This window comes from Salvia hispanica, chromosome 6 (genome assembly GCF_029641045.1).
Source record: "Salvia hispanica isolate PSC_SH4W2 chromosome 6, Shi_PSC_v1, whole genome shotgun sequence".
Lineage (NCBI taxonomy): Eukaryota > Viridiplantae > Streptophyta > Magnoliopsida > Lamiales > Lamiaceae > Salvia > Salvia hispanica.
The window spans coordinates 38576418-38598113 of record NC_142697.1 but is presented as its reverse complement, the minus strand read 5'-3'; the positions used below and the strand labels follow the sequence as shown (position 1 = coordinate 38598113).

Here is a 21696-nt window from a genome sequence, read left to right as displayed (position 1 = left end):
TACTTGTAATGGAACGTGAGACCCTATAATCATTTATGGTAAAAGTAAATTGTGACTTCTTTTGATAAATAAATTAAAATAGAAAAATGAGACTTTTATTCACGGACAGAGGGATTAAAATGATCTATTTTTTTAGACGGATATAGTATACTATTGGGTTTTAAAATATACATATTGTATAAAAGGTAAAAGAAGTATGAAAATTAAATTCGGACAAGATCAGGAGGATTGCATGGCACACACACAAGCAACCATTGTCGTGTGAACCATGTAGCTTAGGCAACCGTCTGCTATTAGATGTCTCATTTTTTTTCTTTTCATTCGTCCGCCAATAAAAGTATGATCCACATTTACTAACTTTTTTCCTCACTTTCTTACATATAGGCAAACAATTTCTTCAAATGCACACTGTCAAATTTGGAACATTTAATGGCAGACAGAGGGAGTAACGAAGATCGTGCGACCCATATGAGGCTACAAACCTTAAGCACGGGACATGCAACCATATAGTTAGTTAAGTCGTATTTTTTTTATGGTCGTCCTATACAGTTATTTCCTATTATGATAAATTTCAACACTTAATCTTATCTTTTAATTTATTCTCTCTCTCTAAATTATTTATTTTATTTTTACTTACTTTATTTTCCCTTTTACTTATTTATTGCATACTATCTCTACTTTACTTCATTCCACTTAACTCTCAAAACATTTGTTCCCTCTGTCCCATCATATGTGAGACATTCTTTTGGGCACAATCGCACAAGAATTAAGAAAAATAATGTTTTGCAGGGGAGAGAATAAAGCAGAGAAGTGAATAGCATACAAATGTGTTGCTTTTTGCTAAAAATGAAATGGTTCACTTATAATGAAAATAGAAAAAGAAATATGACTAACTTAAAGCGGGACGCGTGGAGTATTATGTAATCTTCATACCGAAAAGAAATGCATTAATTACTATAAAACGGGGCGGATATTTTTTTGGAGTACTTTGTTTGCTCATATTTATAATAATGTGGATGGTATTTGTGATTTAATCATTAAAGTTGCTTATTACTCACTCCGTCCTTGTAAAGTACTAACTCCGTCCTAATTAAGTTGAGTCAAAAAAAATTGGGCAAAGATTAAGAAATTATATTGAAAAGTAAGAGTAGAAAAATAAAGAGAGAGAAAAGTAGGTGAGGTAATAAAGTAAGAGTTATTGGATGTTTTGTTCTTTGTAAAAAATGAAATAACTCAATTTAGTTGGGAGATCCTTAAAAGGATTACGATTCAACTTAGTTGGGATGGATGGAGTATGAATATTTGGTTCGACATGGGTTTTAGTACATAATTAGTAAAATAAGAGAGAGATAGAGAGTAGAGAGTAGTGCAAGTAGTGTTAGCAGATAAGGGCTCGTTTGGTTTGTCAGTTTTCTTTTCTTGAGAAAATGTTTGGAATCAGATAGGGAGTTCCTTTTCTGCAGTTAGCTTTTCCAACTTAGACGTTTGGTTTGTCATTTTTTAATTCTGTATTGCTTTAAAACTTTTGTTTGATTCTTGTGCAAAAACATCACTTTCCACCATAACCTCATTTATTTTCTAATTTCCAACCTTGCCCTTGAGGAATTCCAGTGCAAATTCATCATCCACAGCCGTCGTTCTATTTTGTGAAACCCATCTCTCACACCACAATAACCACAACCGTATGAAAATTTAAAGTTTATAAGTTGTAATTTTAAAGCATACACTTTATTAGTTTAGTTCTAGTGATTTATAGATTCAAACTTTGAATTTTCAGGCACCACCCAAATCAATTGTCTGTTTGTGTATTTTTTTTATTCATAGCTTATTCCTCTTCCCCCTCATAAAAAACTCTCCCTCTCCAGTCTCCACCCACCGCCGCCCTCATCTCCCCTTTCTTTCTCCATTACCTCCACTGCACCTTCCTCTACCCACTCCTCCGCTGCCGCCGCAAACCATCACCCTAACTGCAGGCGAGCTGGGTCTCCGAGTACGCCAACCTGAGCAGTGATCGGGAAATGCCTCGGCCTGAATAGAGGCGAACTCGAAGAGTTTGAAGAACTTCGCTTCCGATGAAGATGAAAGAGGAGATTCAGAAATTTAATTTTGATGAGAATGAGTAAATGGGGAGGGTATTTCAGTAATTGCACCCAAAATATCTTTTTAAATGTACTCCCCAGTTATGTATCAGACCAATTTTGAGAGTTAAGGTAACTGACACTATCCGCCTTTATTAGGCGGGCCTGACCCCATAACTTGGGCCTAGCACAATATGTAAATGACAAATCAAACATTAGTTAACCCCATTTAACACCCTCTAACTGATGCTATATGACAATCCAAACACACCCTAATAGGATTCATATCATAATAGTGTAATTTAATGATATAAGTTGTGAGTAAAATGATGTGTAAGAATAATGTATTGTTTAACTATTTCAAAATTAGAAAGTTTATATTTTTTAGAGATGGACTAATAAGGAAATAGTTTATACTATTTCAGACGTGAAGAGAGTAAAAGATTTTCTAAAAGTATGATATCAAATTTTCTAATTTTAGATTTATTTCTTTTTTATTTAACTGTAATATATTCCGTATAACTTATTTTCTAATCTATTGAAATTGTGTTTATATAAGGTGATAGTGCATTAATTATAATAAATAAATTTAATTATGATTTGCAAATTGTGTTCCCTAACATAGGATTAAGGTTTTCTATACTCAACCATCTTTCTTAAATAATTCACTCATCATATTATTCATGACTCTAAATTATTTTTTATCTCATTCTTTGTTCAAAAAACAATACACAAAATCCATTATTCCTTCATTTAACTATTCATAAGTCCCACTATTTTATCTTTTCTAATTAATTTCACAATTTATTTATTACTACAATTTAATAAAAATATTAAATTTATTAGAATCCTAAAATTAGTAGTACTTTATTGAATTTTGAAAAATACATAAATTTATTAAATTAATAAAATTGTATTTTTTTGAATTTCATAAAATACATAATTAAAATCCTAAAATTATTTTTTAGTGGATACTATTTTGCAGGTAGAGGCACACAGTGAGGGTTGCCCTTCTTTTACTTCTCTGCCAGACTTCATAATTTACTTCTTTACCTCCATTATAGTATTGAATTTCGAATTATACATAATTAAAACTGTAAAATTACATTTTATTGGGGACGATTCCGGTAGACGCATGTAGTGAAGCCATTCTTTTGTTTCTTTGCCTCCATTTTTGACACCCAATTCATTTTTAAGTTGCCTTATCGAATTACCAGTGCAATCCCTTATCAAAAAGTAATATGGCTTGTATCGGTGAGTTGTGCGTTAGGCAAACAAAAAAGTAATATGACTATATTCACCTTTTCAACCTCTTCTGGTGGTGCCAGGGGAATACAACTCGAACTGTCGACTAGCCCCTTGCCTTAATCATTCGTCACCTTCGTGATATAGTTGGACTTCATACTTCAATTGACATAAAAAAAAAGGTGTTTTGATGAGTGAAAGATGAAGTTTTTGAGTGTAAAAATATTATGTATTAAATGCAGTATTTATTGATGAGTTTGGGAAATACATAATTGGAGAAAAAAAGGGTAATATAGTGGATATATCACATATTCAGAATAGTGGATTAAAAAAAAAATTAATTAAAAATAATAATAATTAATAGTCGAATTGGGCCACGTGGCATGGTGGAACGAACCGCCACCCATCACTCTTGCGCGTAACTCATGCTAGAAGGGAACGATCGCAACGCGTTCCCCCCCCCCTCCCTGCCGCCAGCACGTAACATCGCGTTGCGAATGCCCTAATGTATGCTCCGATGATCGGCCCTAATTTCAGCAGTCCTTTCACTGTCATCTACTACTACTATAGCAATAGCATCTAGAACCCCACCACTAATTTCAAATTCCGCCGTTGAAAATAGAAACCCACATTCCTTGACTTTAACTTGGTATTTTCCTCTATACAATATACACATCCACACGTTTCTTAACGCTCATCAATCAAATTAGGCATGCTTATGCAAATCAATCCACCCTTTCACTCCACGTTATATTTTTCATATAAAATCTCACCCCTCTTTACTAAAAGGCGCCAATCTTCCTAACTACCCCTCTCTCTCACTCTCTAATGGAGGTGCTCTTACCTTCTCAAACCCTAGATTTCGATTTCAACAGCGCGCGATCGTCGCCGCACGCCACCGCACCGTCAACGCCGCGCCGATTGGGCGACTACTACTTCAGCGCTCCCACCAGCCCTTCTCACATCTCTCAATTCTACAACGAATTCGACGAATTTCTCCTCGACGCCGCCCGCCAATCGCCGGCGGTGCCGTTTCAATGGGAGGAAAAGCCTGGAATTCCGAAATCAGCTCTGATTAATGCCGGTGATGACGATCTCGATTTCGCGTTCGACGTCGGCCGCGATGATTGGGAGACGGCGTCTCTCTCCGCCGAGGAGCTCTTCGACGGCGGCGTGATCAAGCCGATCGCGGTGAGGAAGCAGCGCTCGCAGGCGAGGAGGATAATCCAGGGGGCTTTCTCGCCGCGCCACAGGAAAAACGCGACGCAGTTGCCGGAGAGAGGGAGAGAAAGAGGCGCGGCGCTGTCGAGGCCTCCGAGCCGGAGGGCGGCGCGATCTCTCTCTCCGATGAGAGATGATCAGCGAAATCTATGGGAGGAAGAGGCGGCGCAAGCCGGAAAGGTGAATTCTGCTCCGAGCAAGGGGCAGAAGAAGTGGAGTTTGAAGGATTTTTTCCTGTTCCGGAGCGCGTCGGAGGGACGCGCCGCGGATAAGGACCCGCTGAAGAAGTATACGGCGGCGCTGAGGCGGTCGAGCTTCAGAGCGATTGATAGTCCCGGTTCGGGGTCGGGTTCGAGGAGAAAAGGACCGGTTTCGGCTCACGAGCTGCATTACACTGTGAACCGGGCGGTTTCGGAGGATATGAAGAGGAAAACGTTTCTGCCGTACAAGCAGGGGATTCTGGGCCGGTTAGCATTCAACCCGGCGGTTCACGCGCTGGCTAATGGCTTCGGTTTATCTCGTAATTGAATTTAGGTGATTAAAAAAGGAAATTACATTCAATCTTTATATGTAAATTTGCATATTAAGAGTGGAGAGACTACATGTATCAATAAAATTGAGTTTCTAGTTGTGTTTTGTATATCTCAATTTTTTCAATTTATCATTTTTGTATCTATTTTGCATTAGTGTCGGAATCGTAGCATAATGTGTTTGTAAACAGATTCCAAAAAATAAATTGTATTATTACTACAAATATTTTTAATTCTTAGAAACAGTTTTGTGATTTTTTTTTAATATTAAATTGATACAATTCACTATAAGTTAAAAACGTAGTAGTAATAAAATTCATACAACTACCACGTTGCATGCAAATCATTGGCCCCATTTTATTTGTCTTATTCATTACTACTATCATGGAAGGCACAAAAAGTAAAAAAGAGTACTAGACAATATATTTTTTGGATATTGCTTCGTTGTTTTGCCTCTTTTTTGGTTTGTAGGTAAAACGAAAATACTTGAGAAAAATATTAAGGTTACTGTCTACTTTGTTTTTTAACATTATGTTTTCAACTTCTAGAAGAGCAGAATGGATCAACTTCTACAAAATCTAATTTAGAGATTTCTTTATTTTGATCTGTCGTCATTTTAAAACTCTTAGTCCATAATGGCGGGTGAAAAATAAATATTTTCTATTAGAATTCTTGTTGTCTACTTAGGTTTCATTTTCATATCAATTGTGTTCATGAATGATAACATTAAAAAGGCAAGACACGTTCTAGATGTCTCTGTATTTTATTTATTAGGTTACTGTACGTTTAATTTTTTAATCATAATTTGGCCAGTAGGATAAGGTGGAATTTAATCGAGCAATTACTGTGGCATGTCATTAAAGAAATACAAAAGAAAATAAATTCGTGATACCAAATGTAAAAGATAGTGATATTAATATACTGATATGTTAGAAATGAAAAAAATAGTTAAACGAAAGAAAATGTATACTAGAAGGATCTAAGGATAAGGATGTGTTTGCCAAATAAAATTCAAGGTTTTGATTTATAGAAGCAATGAATAAGGAAAGGGTTTTAAATGGGGTAATGCCCGACTTTTAAAAAGTTGGATTTTTCTCGAGAACTTTAACTTGACAATTAATATCATGAACTTGAGACGAGTATTGTGGATGTCCTTAGTTTTATACTAATAAAATGTGAATGAAACAGTTGATGAATGTAGAACCACCTAACGGTGACGAACTAAATGAAAAATAACTATTTTAATATAGAGGACATACTCCATTTTGTAGGGTTTGTTGGGCATCTGTTAACCTACGATGGAGATGGCAGTATTGCTGATTCATCTAGTTTTCCTAAATAATTTATTTATTGGGCTTCCGTGCTTCAGTTTGTGCTCAGCATGGGTTCTAATATGTTAGCATAGTCTCCCAAGTTAAAAAAAAAAAAAAAAAACCATGGGCTTTGTAATTCAATGCTAAATCCAAAGCCCAAGGCATTTGATGATTGGAACCCATAGATTGGTGAATAATAAATTCAACTCACATTTTGTCGACAATAATAATATAATTATATAGGAGTATTTATTTTTAAACTTAATCCAAGTCACCAATTAAAATGTTAAAATGTTCACCTAGGCTGGCTTTGAAAAGTTTAATTTATACCAGATATCATTCACATTAGACAGACCCGAAAGAAATTTTGAATTGAAACTTTCAATTCTAAAGTCAATTTTTTATACTATACATAAAATGTTTTATGTTTGAAATTTAATTTTCAAACATTCTCAATTTTATAATCTGAATTCTATAGCCAAAATAAATATTTTAAATTTCAAACAATTACTATAAAATTTGATACCTCCCAAATACACTGCAAACACACACACACAATATACACATACAATATAAATAGAGAAAACACATGTAACAAGTTGCACACACAGTGAAAATGCACATAACATTATATACACAATACACACACCACACACAACACAATTCTATTGAAATGTCCTTATACAGTAGTTTGCATGCAATATTGTAAAAAAATGAAAACTCGATTCATACCTTCATTTAAATCATGTGACTACTATACTTTTCTTATTGAACATGGAAAATATCCATTGGGTATTCTCAATGATATATAAGTACCAATTTTTCCTATTTCTTCTTATGATATCATTATTTATTTATTTATTTATATTATTAGTATTATTATTTTAATATATTAAACCTTTTATAATTTATAACTGGACTTTTTACACACAAATTATACAAGTTGCAAGAATGAAAACTTTATAAATCATGAGAAGATCACACAGTAATTTTTTCTCAATTTTTTAAAATTGTGAAATAATTTGGCCATCTCCATTAATATTTTATAGGTAGGTACTGTAAATTTGTACTTGGAAAAAGGAAAATGACCCATCAATTTTGTACGCCTCTATTAGGCTAAGCTTCACATGCTGCGTTTCTCTTGTATTCTTCTCAATCTCCTAATTTTGCATTAAAGTAGTTTGTTTTTTACTTTAAAATAGATATCTTCTGCCTATTCAAGACACAAAATTCCATGTGGTCCTAATTCATTCTTTCTCATTGAAAATCTTGTAGCTCGCACTATATTTTGATTAATAAAATGAAACAAGTTAGCTTTATCATCATTGCTATGTCTTTCGATCTGTGAACAAGTCAAACTAACTCACTTTCAATGGAAAACTTTGTACGATGATAAATTTGTACAGCTTCCCATACTTTCCTTTCATTAGTCAAAATTCACAGTATGATTAAAGAAAGTGTTAATTTGAGAAATAGCTGCCTGTTTACTCCAAGTTAGAAGGAAGATGTCCTATATCGACGATAAGATAGTTTATGCAAACGAATACGGGTGCAAGGACCGAAAAATGAACACAACTTGTGCCCTAAAAAGGAACATAACACAAAATTATTGTACCCTTGTAAGGACATGAATGTGATCAAATTTAATGTTATATTGTTCGAAAATACCAACCCCAATTTCTACGCCAGCCTACTCCCTCCAAAGAAGAAGAAATAATTGGAGTTAAACAGAAAAGGAAACCCCTAATTGGTGTGCAACATCATTGCTTTCAATTATTTGCATCTATTCTTGCATAAATGTGAGCCATAACCCAACCACAATAATGTAATGTCCCTATTCACAAAACTAATAGTACTTCAACAAAATAATGTGATCACAAGATGACTAAGAATCAATTTGAATTACTAATAATATACTCCATGATGTATGGTGATTATAAGATAGTTCAAAGTCTAGAGCATTCCACATACTTCACTTAAAATCCATACAAATAGTTACCTGTCGATGAAGGCGGAAGAATGAGATCAGCTGATTTAAGAAAATGGGGCCATCAAATAAAATAAATTGGAGAACATAACCTGGCTGTATGCACCCACTTTTTTAAAATAATGAATTGAATCGATCTTTACATCCCGTACCGCGCATTTAAGAAACATTTCGTGTAAAGTTATACAAGATAATTGATTATACATTCTACTACTACATTTGTACAGATAACAATCAATGTCCAAAACTTTCAAATAGTAAAAAACAATATGTTGAACTAACCTTATTTATGTATGGAAAAGGTATCGGAAGCTGAACTCGTATGGCAATATCTGAATGGACTTCAAGGGAGGCAAATCTTTCCTGCTCTCGAGGCATGTAATCGCTTCTTTAGCGAGTTCAGATGGTAATTGGAGGCATATCCAATCTACCAATGATTCGAAGTCTTTCGCAAAGTCTAGCAGATACCAATCCATTAGCTTTGGTATTGCTATAACTTTTCTAATGGTTGAAATGCCGACTGCTGCTTGCAAGTATTCTCTCTTAGCAGTTTCCAGCTCACTTTCGACTCGGGATGCAGTGTACACCCTCACCTTCAATAATGGTAAAAGAAATCAAACAAAAATAAATAAAATTGCTGAAAGCCAGTTTAAGTACAAGTTGAGTTACAATTGAGCTAGAAAAAATATGGAGAGGCCCTTGACCCTCTTTGTAAGGCAAGATGGTTGATGAAAGGAACAACACAATGATGACTTAAGAGGACATTTACTTTTCATGATTGATAAGATACATGATTGAGTATAGTTATTCATAATAAGATCTCTCTAATCTTAATATTTCATGAATCCAGTAAAATTAGCTCAAATGATAAAAATTATCAAAAATCAACATGGAGTAATAACATACAGCAGGGGACGACCAGCTTCCACAGGACAGAGCAAATGTGACAAACGGCTCGGACAACTCTAGGCCGAACATGCTTCTTGCCATCGTCTCATCGTTCTTTGTACTCTTCGAGGAAGTCTGGGGAAATCAAGTAGGTAGGAGTAATTGTGGGAAAGCTATCCGCAATTGATGGAACGAGGTAAAACATGTAGTATAAAAGTGGAGCTATCTTACATATTTTGAGTGATAAGGCAATCTTAATATGAAATGCTCAATGGTTATTGCTGTTAGAACATGTTCACTAACAGTCACGGTTGCCTGAGAAACAAGAGTTGAAGTTATCATCATGAATAGCAGAAACACAGTATATCTCAGGAAGATCATATTCCCTCAAGCAGGGTGGCAGATACATGCCAAAAAAGTTCAGAAATGCTACTAATTGAATGGTAACTTAAATCGTGGAATATATCTACATGTTGATATTCAATATAAATACCCTGCCAGCTAATCAATTACCTTTTGCATCAGTTCAAACACCATCTCAGGATCCTCTGGAATGCCATACTCAAGAAATGCCTGAAGAATATGAATTTGCTGATTAGTTTTCGGTGTAGCTCAACTCACCCATGATCAAAACACAATTAAGAAAATCCTACATTCATCATGCACGAATTGTAGATGTTAATCCAAAAGGCAAGTTTTTCTTGGTGACTTAGGTCCTTCAAACTAACAGTTGCAAGTTTCCGAAACAATAGCCTGAAACAGAAGACAAGATCAGCATCTACCAAAATTACCACCGGAAAGGTTAAAACGAAATCTAGCCTTATACTCACTTCAATCTTTGAACAAGGAAGACTGATATTGTTGTTCGGTTTGGATCGATGGATGCCGCTTCAATGGTCATTAAATGCTTATATGGACCGATATCCCTCTTCCCAAACATTGAACATAAATTATAAGGATCAAAAGAATATGCCACTGTCTGCGAAGGTAAACTTTCAGTGGAATTCCTATTCTTCATGGAGCTCAATCTTAAATAGATGTTTATTAAGCATTTCAAAATGCTCTCTGAAATTTTGTTTGGACTACCATCTACTGGTGATGTTGCCTCGAGATTGGCAGGAGTCGTCTTTGGAGTAGTCGCCTGATCCAATAATTGCATTTCCCACTGATATTCACGAGACTCAGTTCAGTCAATCAACAAACTATTTCTTAGTTCAGTGCTAAAGTAAATTGAAGCACACACACACCTGTGATCTCTGAGGATCCAAACGCCTCTCACCTGACTTGCTCTCAGTCAGGCGCTTTTTCACAGGATTTCTGGATGGTTGTACTTTCGAATTCACAGATTGCTTCTTATTCTTCGAAGTACTGGTGCTTGACTGGTTTTCTTTTCCTCTTTTATCATCTAAAATTGCATGCAGGCTAAGATTTATCATACTGGCAATGCATTTTTTGGTACAAAATATGGAAATCTCAAAAGCAAAGGTTGCATAGAAAACCAGTTCAGCTTTATTAGAATGTAACCTGAAAGAAAGGTTGAATCCTTCCAAATGCCGGTTTCAGAATCTGTCTTCGAGGTAACCAAGAAAGTCGATTGCTTCTGTTCATCCTTAGTATCCATCTTCTTGGAGGATGAAATGTATACAGCTTCTTGATATAGTCCTTTCCTGAAAAACACTATTTTCTCCTCAAGCCGAACTATTTCTTCCTCCAAAACAGCTACTTCAGCTAGAAGCTCCAGTGTCTGCAAAAACCATGATCCAAAATCACCACTCTTCTCACTCAGTGATCGATAAAAAAGTGAATTGGATACTATTTCTTGAAAATTTGGTCGATCCGGCTAAGATAATGAAAGCATTTGCAATTAATCAAAAAGATAAATTCGCGAGGAAGGCTGACATGTTGTGGGAGATACGGAGGCAGACGAGGAAGAGCTCCCAGCGGTCGGGTGAAGGCTCTCTCCAAAGCTCTGTGGACATTTTCCTCGTGCCGTAGTCTCTTCTTTAACTTATCAACCTATAAATAAACAAGACTTTCAACAAGAAGTTCACACACAGAATAAGGAAATACACAGACACTAAATGAGCTGCTCCTCACATCTTGTTGCAACGTCAATTTTCTCTCTCGTATCGAGCTTCGATTGCTGGTACATGGCTTCTCAGCATCCGTTGCCCAGCTACTCTGCATTTCCATTTTTTCCTTCTACGCAGACACAGAGAGTATCAGTCAATCAGCCTCAATCACACGCGACCGCAAAAGGATATCGCTCACATACCTTTTTTTTCGTTTTTAACATTAAAAAGAAGGGTAAAACTAGGATAGAGCTACGCTTAGTTTGATAAGCACAAAAACTAATGATTTTTCAATTTGCAGATACCGTAAATCCAACAACGTAACAACACCCAAACTCAAATCTCAATAGATTAACACACACCACAAACAATTAATCCAACTCAACAAAATCAAATTGGATCAAACAAGCCAATAAATTCACTCAAATTTCATCAACGCTTGGATTACCTTTTCGTGCTTAACGTGAGCCTTCATAGACTGCAACCGCAAACTCCTCCGGCCTTCCATACTCGTCTCTCCCAAAACAATATCACCTGTGAGAACATTTCGCAAATTAAATCCCTCAATGATTGAAAACTTATATACCGAAAAAAATATGCAATAAATGATGGCGAATCAAGGAGACCTGGAGAGAATTGAATCCATTGAATGAGTTGCTTCAAGCACGCCTCAAAATAGACATTCAACAAACAAACTTTATATTATTTCTTGATCTGAGCAAGCTGTAGCCCCTAAATCAGCAGAGTACTTTAGCATCAATTCGTTCATTCATTTCTGAACTCAACTGTGTTTAATAACGCTCATAAATATGGATATATGCATTTGATTGTCAGAGAGAGGAGAGAGAGATTTGTATACATTATAATATGAATTGAATAGTGATGGATATTTATATTTTATAATTTGCCTCTTAAAAATTGCATATTTTGATGAGATTATCTATGGAAAATAATGGCGGTGACTTTAAAAGCTAAAATGAAAACTAGGTGTCATTGTAATACAAGTGGCAAGAATAAGACTGTTTTCTATTTTATTATTTCCTTTTTTCAAGTGCAATATATTTTCTTCTCCTCTCCTATTTATTCTTTTTACTTTGAGAAAAATTGATTCTTCATCTTAATTTAAAGTTAAATTTCTGTATCAAATTAAGATAAAGAAAAAAGAAAAAAAGAAAAAAGAAGCGAGAGGTGTGATGTTTGTGAGTTTTTTTTTTAAAATCGAAATTAGGGGAATTAATAAAGGATAATATATTATACCTCTACGAATTTGGCCATTTCATAATGCTTTGACCCAATTTAATGAGTTTTTTGTCGTGGTATCCATAACCATTATTTTGGATTTTAGATTGATGATTTTTCATAAAAAATTTATGTAGAATCAGACGAGAGACTATTTTATTAAAGGAGTGGGGAAATCCACAGTCAAATAATCTGACTTAAAGTTTGTTTTTAACTTATGCAAAAAAAAAATTCAGTTCGAATAGTAGAGTTCAAACTTCAAATTATGCTAAAAACAATCCGAGTTTAAGGTTTTTAAGATTTACTGTACTTTATAATTTGACAATAACCTCTAAAATGGGCCAATGTAACACGACCTAATAAATCAGTTTTGTTGTATGAAAGGTTAATATAAGTAATTATGATTAATTAGTTTAGAGAAAAAGGAATAATTAATTGAGATGATTAAAAAGCTGCAGAGATCACATGGATGCCAACTAAAGGTAGTGTTGAGTTGAAGAGGAAAATATAAATGGGTCTACTCCAAAGACATGCTTGCGTTACCCCTTATTATTACTATTTGGATTTTCACTACTCATAATGATTCTGCAATTCTTTTTATATAGTAATTCATTAAAATAGCATAATAAGTTTATCGGCTTCTTCACGTCTCCTTTGTGATTCCACGCGTGTCTAGTTTTTTTTCATCAAAAGGTACTTATAAAAAATAAAATAATACTACTACTAAGTGTTTTTCAAATTTTATATGGTAAAATTTTCTTTTTTTATATAGACCGATTTATTCATGTATTTGGATTTTAATGTATAACAGCCATCAACAATGTTGCTACCCACTTTTTCTATTTCAATCTCAAACCCCTCCGTTGGTAGAATTTCGGTAACATTCTATATATATTTGAGGAACGAAAACGATAGAACTTTTACAAAGAAAATGACACAAATGTTTTCACATATGGAAATGCTCCGTTTAAAACGATGTCGTTTCCATCTAAAAGATGATTTAATTAGTTTCTTTTGCAAAATGTTGTGATTTATATTGATCGAAAAGTGCGGTTCGGAACAAGCGTCGTGCTTGCCCTTGCGTTGCCTCGCAACGCTCGGTGCCGGCTTGCAAGACGTGACTCTTAGAGCTGGTAGCGGACTGGCACGGGAAGGAAGTATTATACTAATGATATTTAAATTTGATTCATAGTATTCATTAAGTTAAATCTACCATATAAACACAACAATGTGTATATTAAAATAACCATAAGCCTGTCCTTGTGTCTTTTTTGGTATGATAGAATAAAAAAATAATAGAATTGCGATTTTTATTTTCATTCCATTTCATTTTTTGGGTATAGTAGAATAGAATGCTCATTGCAATGGAATAGAGGAGAGTGAAATAAAAATGCAAAGAAATGTTAAGTATATCATTCCACATTTGGCGAGGAATATCTTCCCAGGAAAAGACAAAGCGACGCATTTGTATTTCTGAAATGGTTTTACTAATAACTTTTTTAAATGAGAATTTTGATAACCGAAAATCATATCATTTTTATAATGTATAAATATTATTTTACATCGTAAAAATATATTATCTCTGTCTCTGAAAATTATGAATATTTGGTTTGACATATATTTTAATGTATAATTAGTAAAATAAGATAGAGAGAGATAAATGGTAGTATAAATAGTATTAGTGGAGAGTGATCTCAACATTATAGTGTAATTGTATAAGTTTTAAACAAAATTATGTGTAATGGTAATGTATTGTTTAACTATTCCAAAATTAGAAAGTTCATATTTTTCAAGGACGAACTTTATACTACTTTTCAGGAACGGAGTGAGTATCAGTTCTTGTCTTCCTGATATCGCGTTGAAAGCAGATATTTATAAATAAGCGAACTGATACTAAGTTAACTACTAACTAATGAACTGATATAGTTTGTATTATGACTTTAAAAAAAATTGAAATGAACAATCTCTATATATACCAATTTGATCCTTTTATTGATTTCATTAATGCGTTGTACTATATAGCTTATATCTAAAGCATCCAATCATGATTTCAGACTTTCAGTGATATATTAATCATTTAGCATTTATATAAACATACCGGAAGACAAGGGTTATACACGTGTCCGAAATTACTAACAATCAAAGCCATCTAATTAAATGATTAATGAAAGCCAAAAAGATTTATCCACGTTGAAGATTAGCATGCTGTAGATTGAACTAGTATTAATTAGAAACCAAATTAATGTTGAGCACCAAAAATGATGATTAATATGTTATGGAAATAAGATATAACTCATATAACAAAACGACACCTCCTCAAAGTGGGCAACTGATTTTTGAAATTTGTTTAATGTGGGGACATTTTGTTGCTATTTATTTCTTTTGGATTAGTATGATTAGCTTTTTCAACCCAATAAACACATATCCTCTTGAATTATTGTACCCTCTTCAATGGAAAGAAAAAGATGAGTCATTTCCATCAATCCATCTTTCTCTATTCTTTACATCTCTAGGTCCACTTTTCAAGCATAAAGTATCTATGACTTTGGATCACTAAAAAATTTATTTGATGAAAGATAGGTTATGTGCTCAAACCAATTGTATTTTATGAAAGTCTTGCAATTATGAGAATTAGAGGACTATTTCAGGTCATTTATTAGCTTATATATTATTTGAAGAAATGATATACTACTACACTTTATATTTAAGCATAAAAATTGACAACGTATATATAGCCTACCTTTGCATTTAGCATTATAATTATAATTATAATTATTAAATTTATAAATCTATTAATGACAGTGTTATTTTATAATGGTATTCATCACATTGAAGCCAAAGAAAAAGAAGAACAAATCTTATCTCTTTTGAGTTTCTACGTATGTCAAAAAATTCTTTATTATGAAATTAAATAGTGTTTAATGTCTATTAGTACAATATACAAGTTTGTATTTTTCACTGTATTGATATTGTATTGAAACTGTGTTGAATCTGTCTTGAAGAGTTTTGAGTTTGTACAATATATAAGTTTGTATTATATCACTACCCTATTGCATAGTGTGTCAAAGATTACTAAAACACTAAAATTGAAGTTTGAACTTTTAAAATAGTCAATAAGTAGTAGTAATAGTATTTTCTTTTTTGGGTTTATCCCAATAATGTAAGAATAATAAAAAACCGGGTTTATAAATTAAGGCCGAAAGTCTCCCAACAGGCGTCCGTGTTTGAACACGTGACCTCAGGTCACCACAGCTCCACGCAACCAACCCGTTGGTAGCAGTAATAGTAATTTTTAATAACCCACATACTCATCACAATATAATTTTATAAATAGAATAAATTTGAAATATTATAATTTCGGGTTTACTGGTACCCAACTAGTCAGTTCGGACACCCGCATTGGGTATTAGAGTATTCGAATTCATATACCGGTCGAGTATTGATTTTGGGTTTGAGTACTCGATTTTTCGGGTTTGGATACCTGCAGGTACCCGAATTTGCAAGCCTACTTTTACATGTTCTATTTTTCAAGCAAATATCTTCGTATGAACATATTTTGAATCATCATAAAATTATCTTTAATTTGATATACGTTATATGAAAAATTAATTTAAATCAAAAGAGGTATATTTATTATAGGTTTTGAGATATTTTGTAAGAGAGAATGCGAGAACCATCAAACTTACATATTCTACTTTTCAAGCAAATTTATTATGAGCATATTTTGAATGATCATAATATTATCTTTAATTTGATATATGGGGTATGAAAAATTAATTTAAATCGAAATAGTTATATTTGTTTTAAATTTTGAGATATTTTATGAGAGAGAATGTGAGAGCACACAAATTTTATCCGTATTCGAAAATGAATCGATGTAATCAACAATTCAAAATATACTTTATCGAAACAATGAACTATAGTTCAACATAATAATAAGTCATACTTCCACACAACATTGAACCATACTTCAACACAACATATATATCATATCGTGTGTTGTAATCAAGACCGTCTAAAATTCACATCTAGCGTCTGTTATTCAGTCTCAATTATGAATTAGAAATGGTTCTGGTATGAATACAACTCTAACCACATGCACAAGCGTGCACATATATATGGTTGCATTAGGGCGACACAATACCATATATCATACTCTCTCCGTCCCTAATAATTTGGCACCGTTTGACCTGACACGGGTTTTGAGAAATGTGATATAAAGTGGGTTGAAAAAGTTAGTGGCATGTGGGTCCTACTTTTATATATTAGTTTTATAATAAAATGTGAGTGAGAATGAGTTAGTGGAATGTAAAGTACACTACCAAAACTACCAAAAATGATAAAAGGTGACAGATTTTTAGGGACGAAGAGAGTAACTAAGATCACATCTCGACCCTTCGATGAAAAGATGGATAACTGTTGAAAGAGATTGATTAACCATGGGAGTGCAACAAAATGACCCTAAAATGTCATAACTATTTCACAAACACATATGTGGTCCTTAAGGTGGCCATTTTGGTGGGTCAACCGGCTCTGGTTCTAGAAGTACAATGCACTAATTAAGCTGTAAAGTAGTGCTGCTGCATCTCCTCTGTTTAGACTTGTGATCTCTTTTGTGTCATAAAATTGTCTAGAATTTAAATCACATTAATTGTTTCCCATTCCAAGTAACACAGAGCACATAAGAGATTGGATTTCTAGAAAATTAGGTTAGCCTATTATATTCACTAGGCTCAGACATAAATTTAAGAGAAGGACTTAGATATTAAAATTTAGAAATTAACATAGCACCAAACATATTGAAAAAAAAGCCATTTTTACTTTTTAAAAATTCTCTTACACTTCATCAACAAGTTTTGCCGGCCACGTGATACTTACACTTTTCTGTATTTTTCGATTATATAGATTTTTCAGAGCTTGATATGTGTTGGATTGAATCAGCATATTTTCATACTCTTTGTATATTACTCTTTATAGCTTTTTCTCATTCCTAAGCTAGCATGTAATATTACTACTAGCAAGACTTGAACATTAACAATTTTTTGCTCTCCCCATAAATATATAGCATATATATTTAAACCCCTAGTAAAATATTAGGCAAGAGTGATCTAAGTTGAATGAAGAGATGGTTAAAATAAATTAAGAAGAATGTGGATGGAGGGTTGTGGAAGATGATTTATTCCAAATGAGAAGTTCCGAGTCAAGTCCACACTTCTTAACAAATGTTCTCTGAGATTTCCTAGAGAGCTACGTACCTAATTAGGTCAAAATTCAGTTCCGCTCCACATTTAGGTGCAGACCCTTATAGTTCTCACATAACATTTTATGTGTGTCGACGCTAGCCGGCTCAGCAGTTCAGCTCACTTGCTGCTGGTGGGTTCCATACATGCGGGTAAGACCCATATGCAGCTGCATACATGCTCGGGTCTTGAGGTGGTGGCAACGCATATCCGTATCCATCAAAGAAAGGCGGCCCGTAGTATGCCCCTGTCCATTGATTCCCGAAATCACTCCTCGACTATACAATGCACCAAAAACCAACACAAACATAAGTACAACCTCACTGCGGTCAAATGCATTTTTTGCTTGAATTATAGCATTATTCTTGTGTAATTGTATATATTTAGTAATTGCATAGTGAGTTAGGAACTATGTTTATGTGCTACGCATACGAAATACTGCAAAGGCCGGAAGAAGGTGAAACGAAAATTGCCTGTTTGTTAGCTGGATTACGCCCCCAAGATAGGCGCACAGTTTGTTTCCCAATGGTTGTACCACTCAACTTCTGCAAGGCCTCTTCGGCATCAGTTCTGTCCAATGTTTTCAAGGTTATCACATATTAGTGCTGTAATAGGAAATGAAAGCTATTATCGTGAGATAGAAAATTACCTGTTAGCAAATTGAACAAATCCGCATCCTTTCCCAACCGGTATCTTGACAGATACTATTTCTCCGTACTGAGAGAAAGGCTGTCTGAGATCTTCATCAGTCACATTAGGGTCAAGTCCTCCAACAAAAATCTAAAAGATCACGTATTAGGCAAAGACTTCTAGAAGTAAGTAGAAGAAAAGGAAAAAAGGAACAAATAACAAACTGTAGTGTTAACAGAGTCTCCATCAGACTGTGATCCATGAGGTGAGACACCATTTGCATATCCACCTATAAAATATTTGCTGCATAAGTAAAAAATCAAGAATATCGAAAAAATACTGTTTTCGCGAAAGAATTCAACTAACAATAGGTTTCATATTCATCTAAACTATCAAGACATTACAGAAGATCATCAGTAACCACAATTTAGAAGATTAAGTTTCCTTATACTAAGTTTCTCTTTGATTGTTCAGAATTTCACATTAAAACAGATAGAAATTCTGTTACAACAATAAAAGCTATCGAACGAGACTTGAGAGGATATTGTGTAGAAAGGACATCATATATTTCCCCATCCATGATTCCTAGATCGTTTTTGTTAGCTTTAGAGAAAAGACACACACGATACATGGGGTAAACAAAGAGGCTATTCACGTGGAAAAATTAAACAACGGGACAAGTCAAGATGATACATATATAGTTGGTGCTGCACCAACAGTACCTGGTGAAGAGTATTGCTGCTGATAACCAGAGGACTTCCTCGGTGTTGCTGCACCAATGCGCATTGGCCTGCTTGAGCAATAAATACCATTCATTTCATTCATAGCCTGTGTTCTTTCACTATCATCTCCAAACCTAACGAAACCATAGCCTTTTGAACGGCCAGTATTTGCATCGATGACAACTTTAGCAGCTTTAACAGACGGATACTTGTTTGCAAAAGTCTCGTGGAGCAAAGTGTCAGTAACATCTGCAGCTAGATCACCCACAAAGATGGAAAGATCCGAACCATTGTTTGAACGCTTATCGCCCATGCTAAATGCAGCCCAATTTAGACGGAAAAGTTGCTCGGTGTTAGGCATCGCAACACAAGAGTAAGTCTGCAGAGCTTTCTCCGCTGCAGCGTGTGTAAAGAATTCAACAAATCCATATCCCTCAGAAAAGCCTGTTTGCTTATTACGGATAACCTTTATGGACGAAACCTGCACCACAAAATTTCAGCCTTGTTAAAAATCTATGTGATGTAACCAAGAAATATAGACATCCAAAAATAACATTATATGTAGAGAGAAATGAGAAATAAAAGCATGTAATTCTATCAAAAAGAACCAATTGATAATATTAATTAGATTCATCATTAAATGCAGCTGTTTTCTATCACTAATCAAAATTTGGAAAGGTTGCTAGTAACGTTCAAATCTAGTACATAATAAAAGCCAAAATATAGTCATGTTTGAGTGTACATTCTAAAATGCAGATCAATTACAAGAATCGAATCTATATAAAGAAAATCATGCAAGTATAATTAATAGAACCAAAACAAAACAAAGTAGTATAGTGAAACCTCCCAGTATTACTTCTCCTACTAAAAAAGCTAAGCTTTATTTAAAGCTCTATACGCTTTCTTAATCTCACACTAAATATGCATGTATTTGTGTATATGAATACCTCGCCGGTTTGAGAGAAGCAGCTGCGGAGATAATCCTCATCCATCCAATTATGCAGGTCGCCCACCCAGATCGTGCGGTTCTCGCCATTAGATCCACCGCCGTTGCCGGTTCCGGCGGGGGGCTGCTGCGGCGGCGGAGGCGGCGGGGGCAGGGGCGGGTGGTGGTGGAGGTGGTAGGGCATGTAGTGCGGCGCGTAATGCGGCGCGGGAATCATCCCGTGCTGCATTACCATGGCGGCGGCGGGGTACTGCATCGCCACCCACTGCTGGCCAGGCACGACCACCTGCTGCTGCGGCTGTGGCGGCACCGCCTTGCTGCCGCCATTGGCGCTCTCGTTGTTGCTCTCCTTGGAACTGCTCTGCTGAGATTCGGAGCCGTTGCTGGTTTGCATCTTTCGGCAAAATTAATCCCCAAAAATTTTCGAGGGTTTCAAATGTATGGGCAGAAATTTGGCAATAGTGTGAGGGGAGATATAGATATAGAGAGATGGGTGTATCTGTATGTATAGGTGAATCTGAGTTTTTGTGTGTGTGAGAGAGAAACAGAGGGGGCGTGTGTGGAGGCTGAAGGAGAGGATTTGAGGTTTTCATGGGAAGCCCTGAGATGACGCGCAACTTCTCACGGCCGTTGGATCCGGATCATCTCGGCCGTCCGATCCTATGGATTCGGTCTTAGTCGGCCGCCAATTTATGTTTCTTTTGCTTTTTCTGGTTTTATTTGCCCTTTCCCTTTATAGGATGGGGGAATATGGTCAATTCCTTATCCCAATTCTTTCCAAAAATCAAATTACTGAATTAAATTGAATTCCATTTTTGTTTTGCCTATGTAAGCAAATTTAAGGATGCAATCATTTTGACTCTGAAAATCAGGTAGAAAAGGGTAAATTTTGGTTTCAGTGTTTTGTACTTGACGAAATATGCAGTGTAAGTGATTGCCTTCTGCTTGTCACATGAAAGCAGTAAAACTGCATCTTAGACAACATCTAACAATTTTTACTGTTTACTTGTCGTTAATTCTAAATAATAATCTACATTGAAATTTTGTCTCAAATTTACAATTATTATGAAAATGTCTTCACCTTTATTTGTACTCCTATCAAATTAGGCCGCCCTATTTTTTTTCCAACCACTTTGAATGAAAGGAATGCACCAATCTCCCTGTCCATAACAATATTTTTGGGACCAAATTTTGTAATTTTAAGCCATAATTTTGAGTAGCCAAAAAGTATTAGGAGTGTCTAACTTAGAAATATTCTAATATATTTATTAAACGTTTCAAGTCGGAATAATTGTTACCAAATTTTACTACTAGAAAAAAAATGATATTTTTTAATATTATTAAAAATATTACACTAATATGTATTTCTGAATGCATCATCTAACACTTCAAAAAACATCCTTATATTTAGTGTTTAAATTTAGGGTATGCAAATGAAAGCGCCCTAAAAAATACTAACTCTGTTCACAAAAAATAGACAAGTTTTACTATTTTAGATAGTCCACCAAAATTAGACTAATTATAAGGATGAAAAGTTTTAAATCAATACTAACCATACACGGAATACATCATTCTAAATTTGGAC

General features: G+C 34.6%; 2 protein-coding genes and 1 pseudogene across 4 annotated transcripts; 1 reads left to right on the top strand and 2 right to left on the bottom strand.

Annotated features, from left to right (window-relative positions):
- Positions 1-4021: 4021 nt before the first annotated feature.
- Positions 4022-5184, top strand: LOC125204094 (uncharacterized). The gene has a single exon (XM_048102649.2). The coding sequence runs from the start codon at positions 4152-4154 to the stop codon at positions 5070-5072; it is 921 nt and encodes a 306-aa protein (XP_047958606.1). The 5' UTR covers positions 4022-4151; the 3' UTR covers positions 5073-5184.
- Positions 5185-8224: 3040 nt separating this feature from the next.
- Positions 8225-12214, bottom strand: LOC125205982 (transcription factor, putative (Protein of unknown function, DUF547)). Of its 2 annotated transcripts, XM_048105224.2 has the most exons (13): positions 11961-12214; positions 11783-11868; positions 11360-11464; positions 11162-11278; positions 10787-11006; positions 10510-10667; positions 10093-10427; positions 9916-10015; positions 9776-9835; positions 9494-9577; positions 9281-9397; positions 8657-8967; positions 8225-8386 (listed from the first exon to the last, which is right to left on the bottom strand). In XM_048105224.2, the coding sequence occupies exons 2-12, from the start codon at positions 11840-11842 to the stop codon at positions 8662-8664; spliced, it is 1662 nt and encodes a 553-aa protein (XP_047961181.1). In that variant the 5' UTR covers positions 11843-11868; positions 11961-12214; the 3' UTR covers positions 8225-8386; positions 8657-8661. The 2 variants fall into 2 exon arrangements, with proteins under 2 accessions (XP_047961181.1, XP_047961180.1); XM_048105223.2 differs by lacking the exon at positions 8225-8386 and having other exon boundaries at positions 8444-8967; positions 11961-12213.
- Positions 12215-17735: 5521 nt separating this feature from the next.
- On the bottom strand, positions 17736-20678 carry LOC125207244 (polyadenylate-binding protein RBP47-like; annotated as a pseudogene). The gene is made up of 6 exons (XR_016132927.1): positions 20113-20678; positions 19166-19646; positions 18668-18732; positions 18463-18593; positions 18287-18383; positions 17736-18091 (listed from the first exon to the last, which is right to left on the bottom strand). The product of XR_016132927.1 is annotated as a polyadenylate-binding protein RBP47-like (transcript).
- Positions 20679-21696: the final 1018 nt, after the last annotated feature.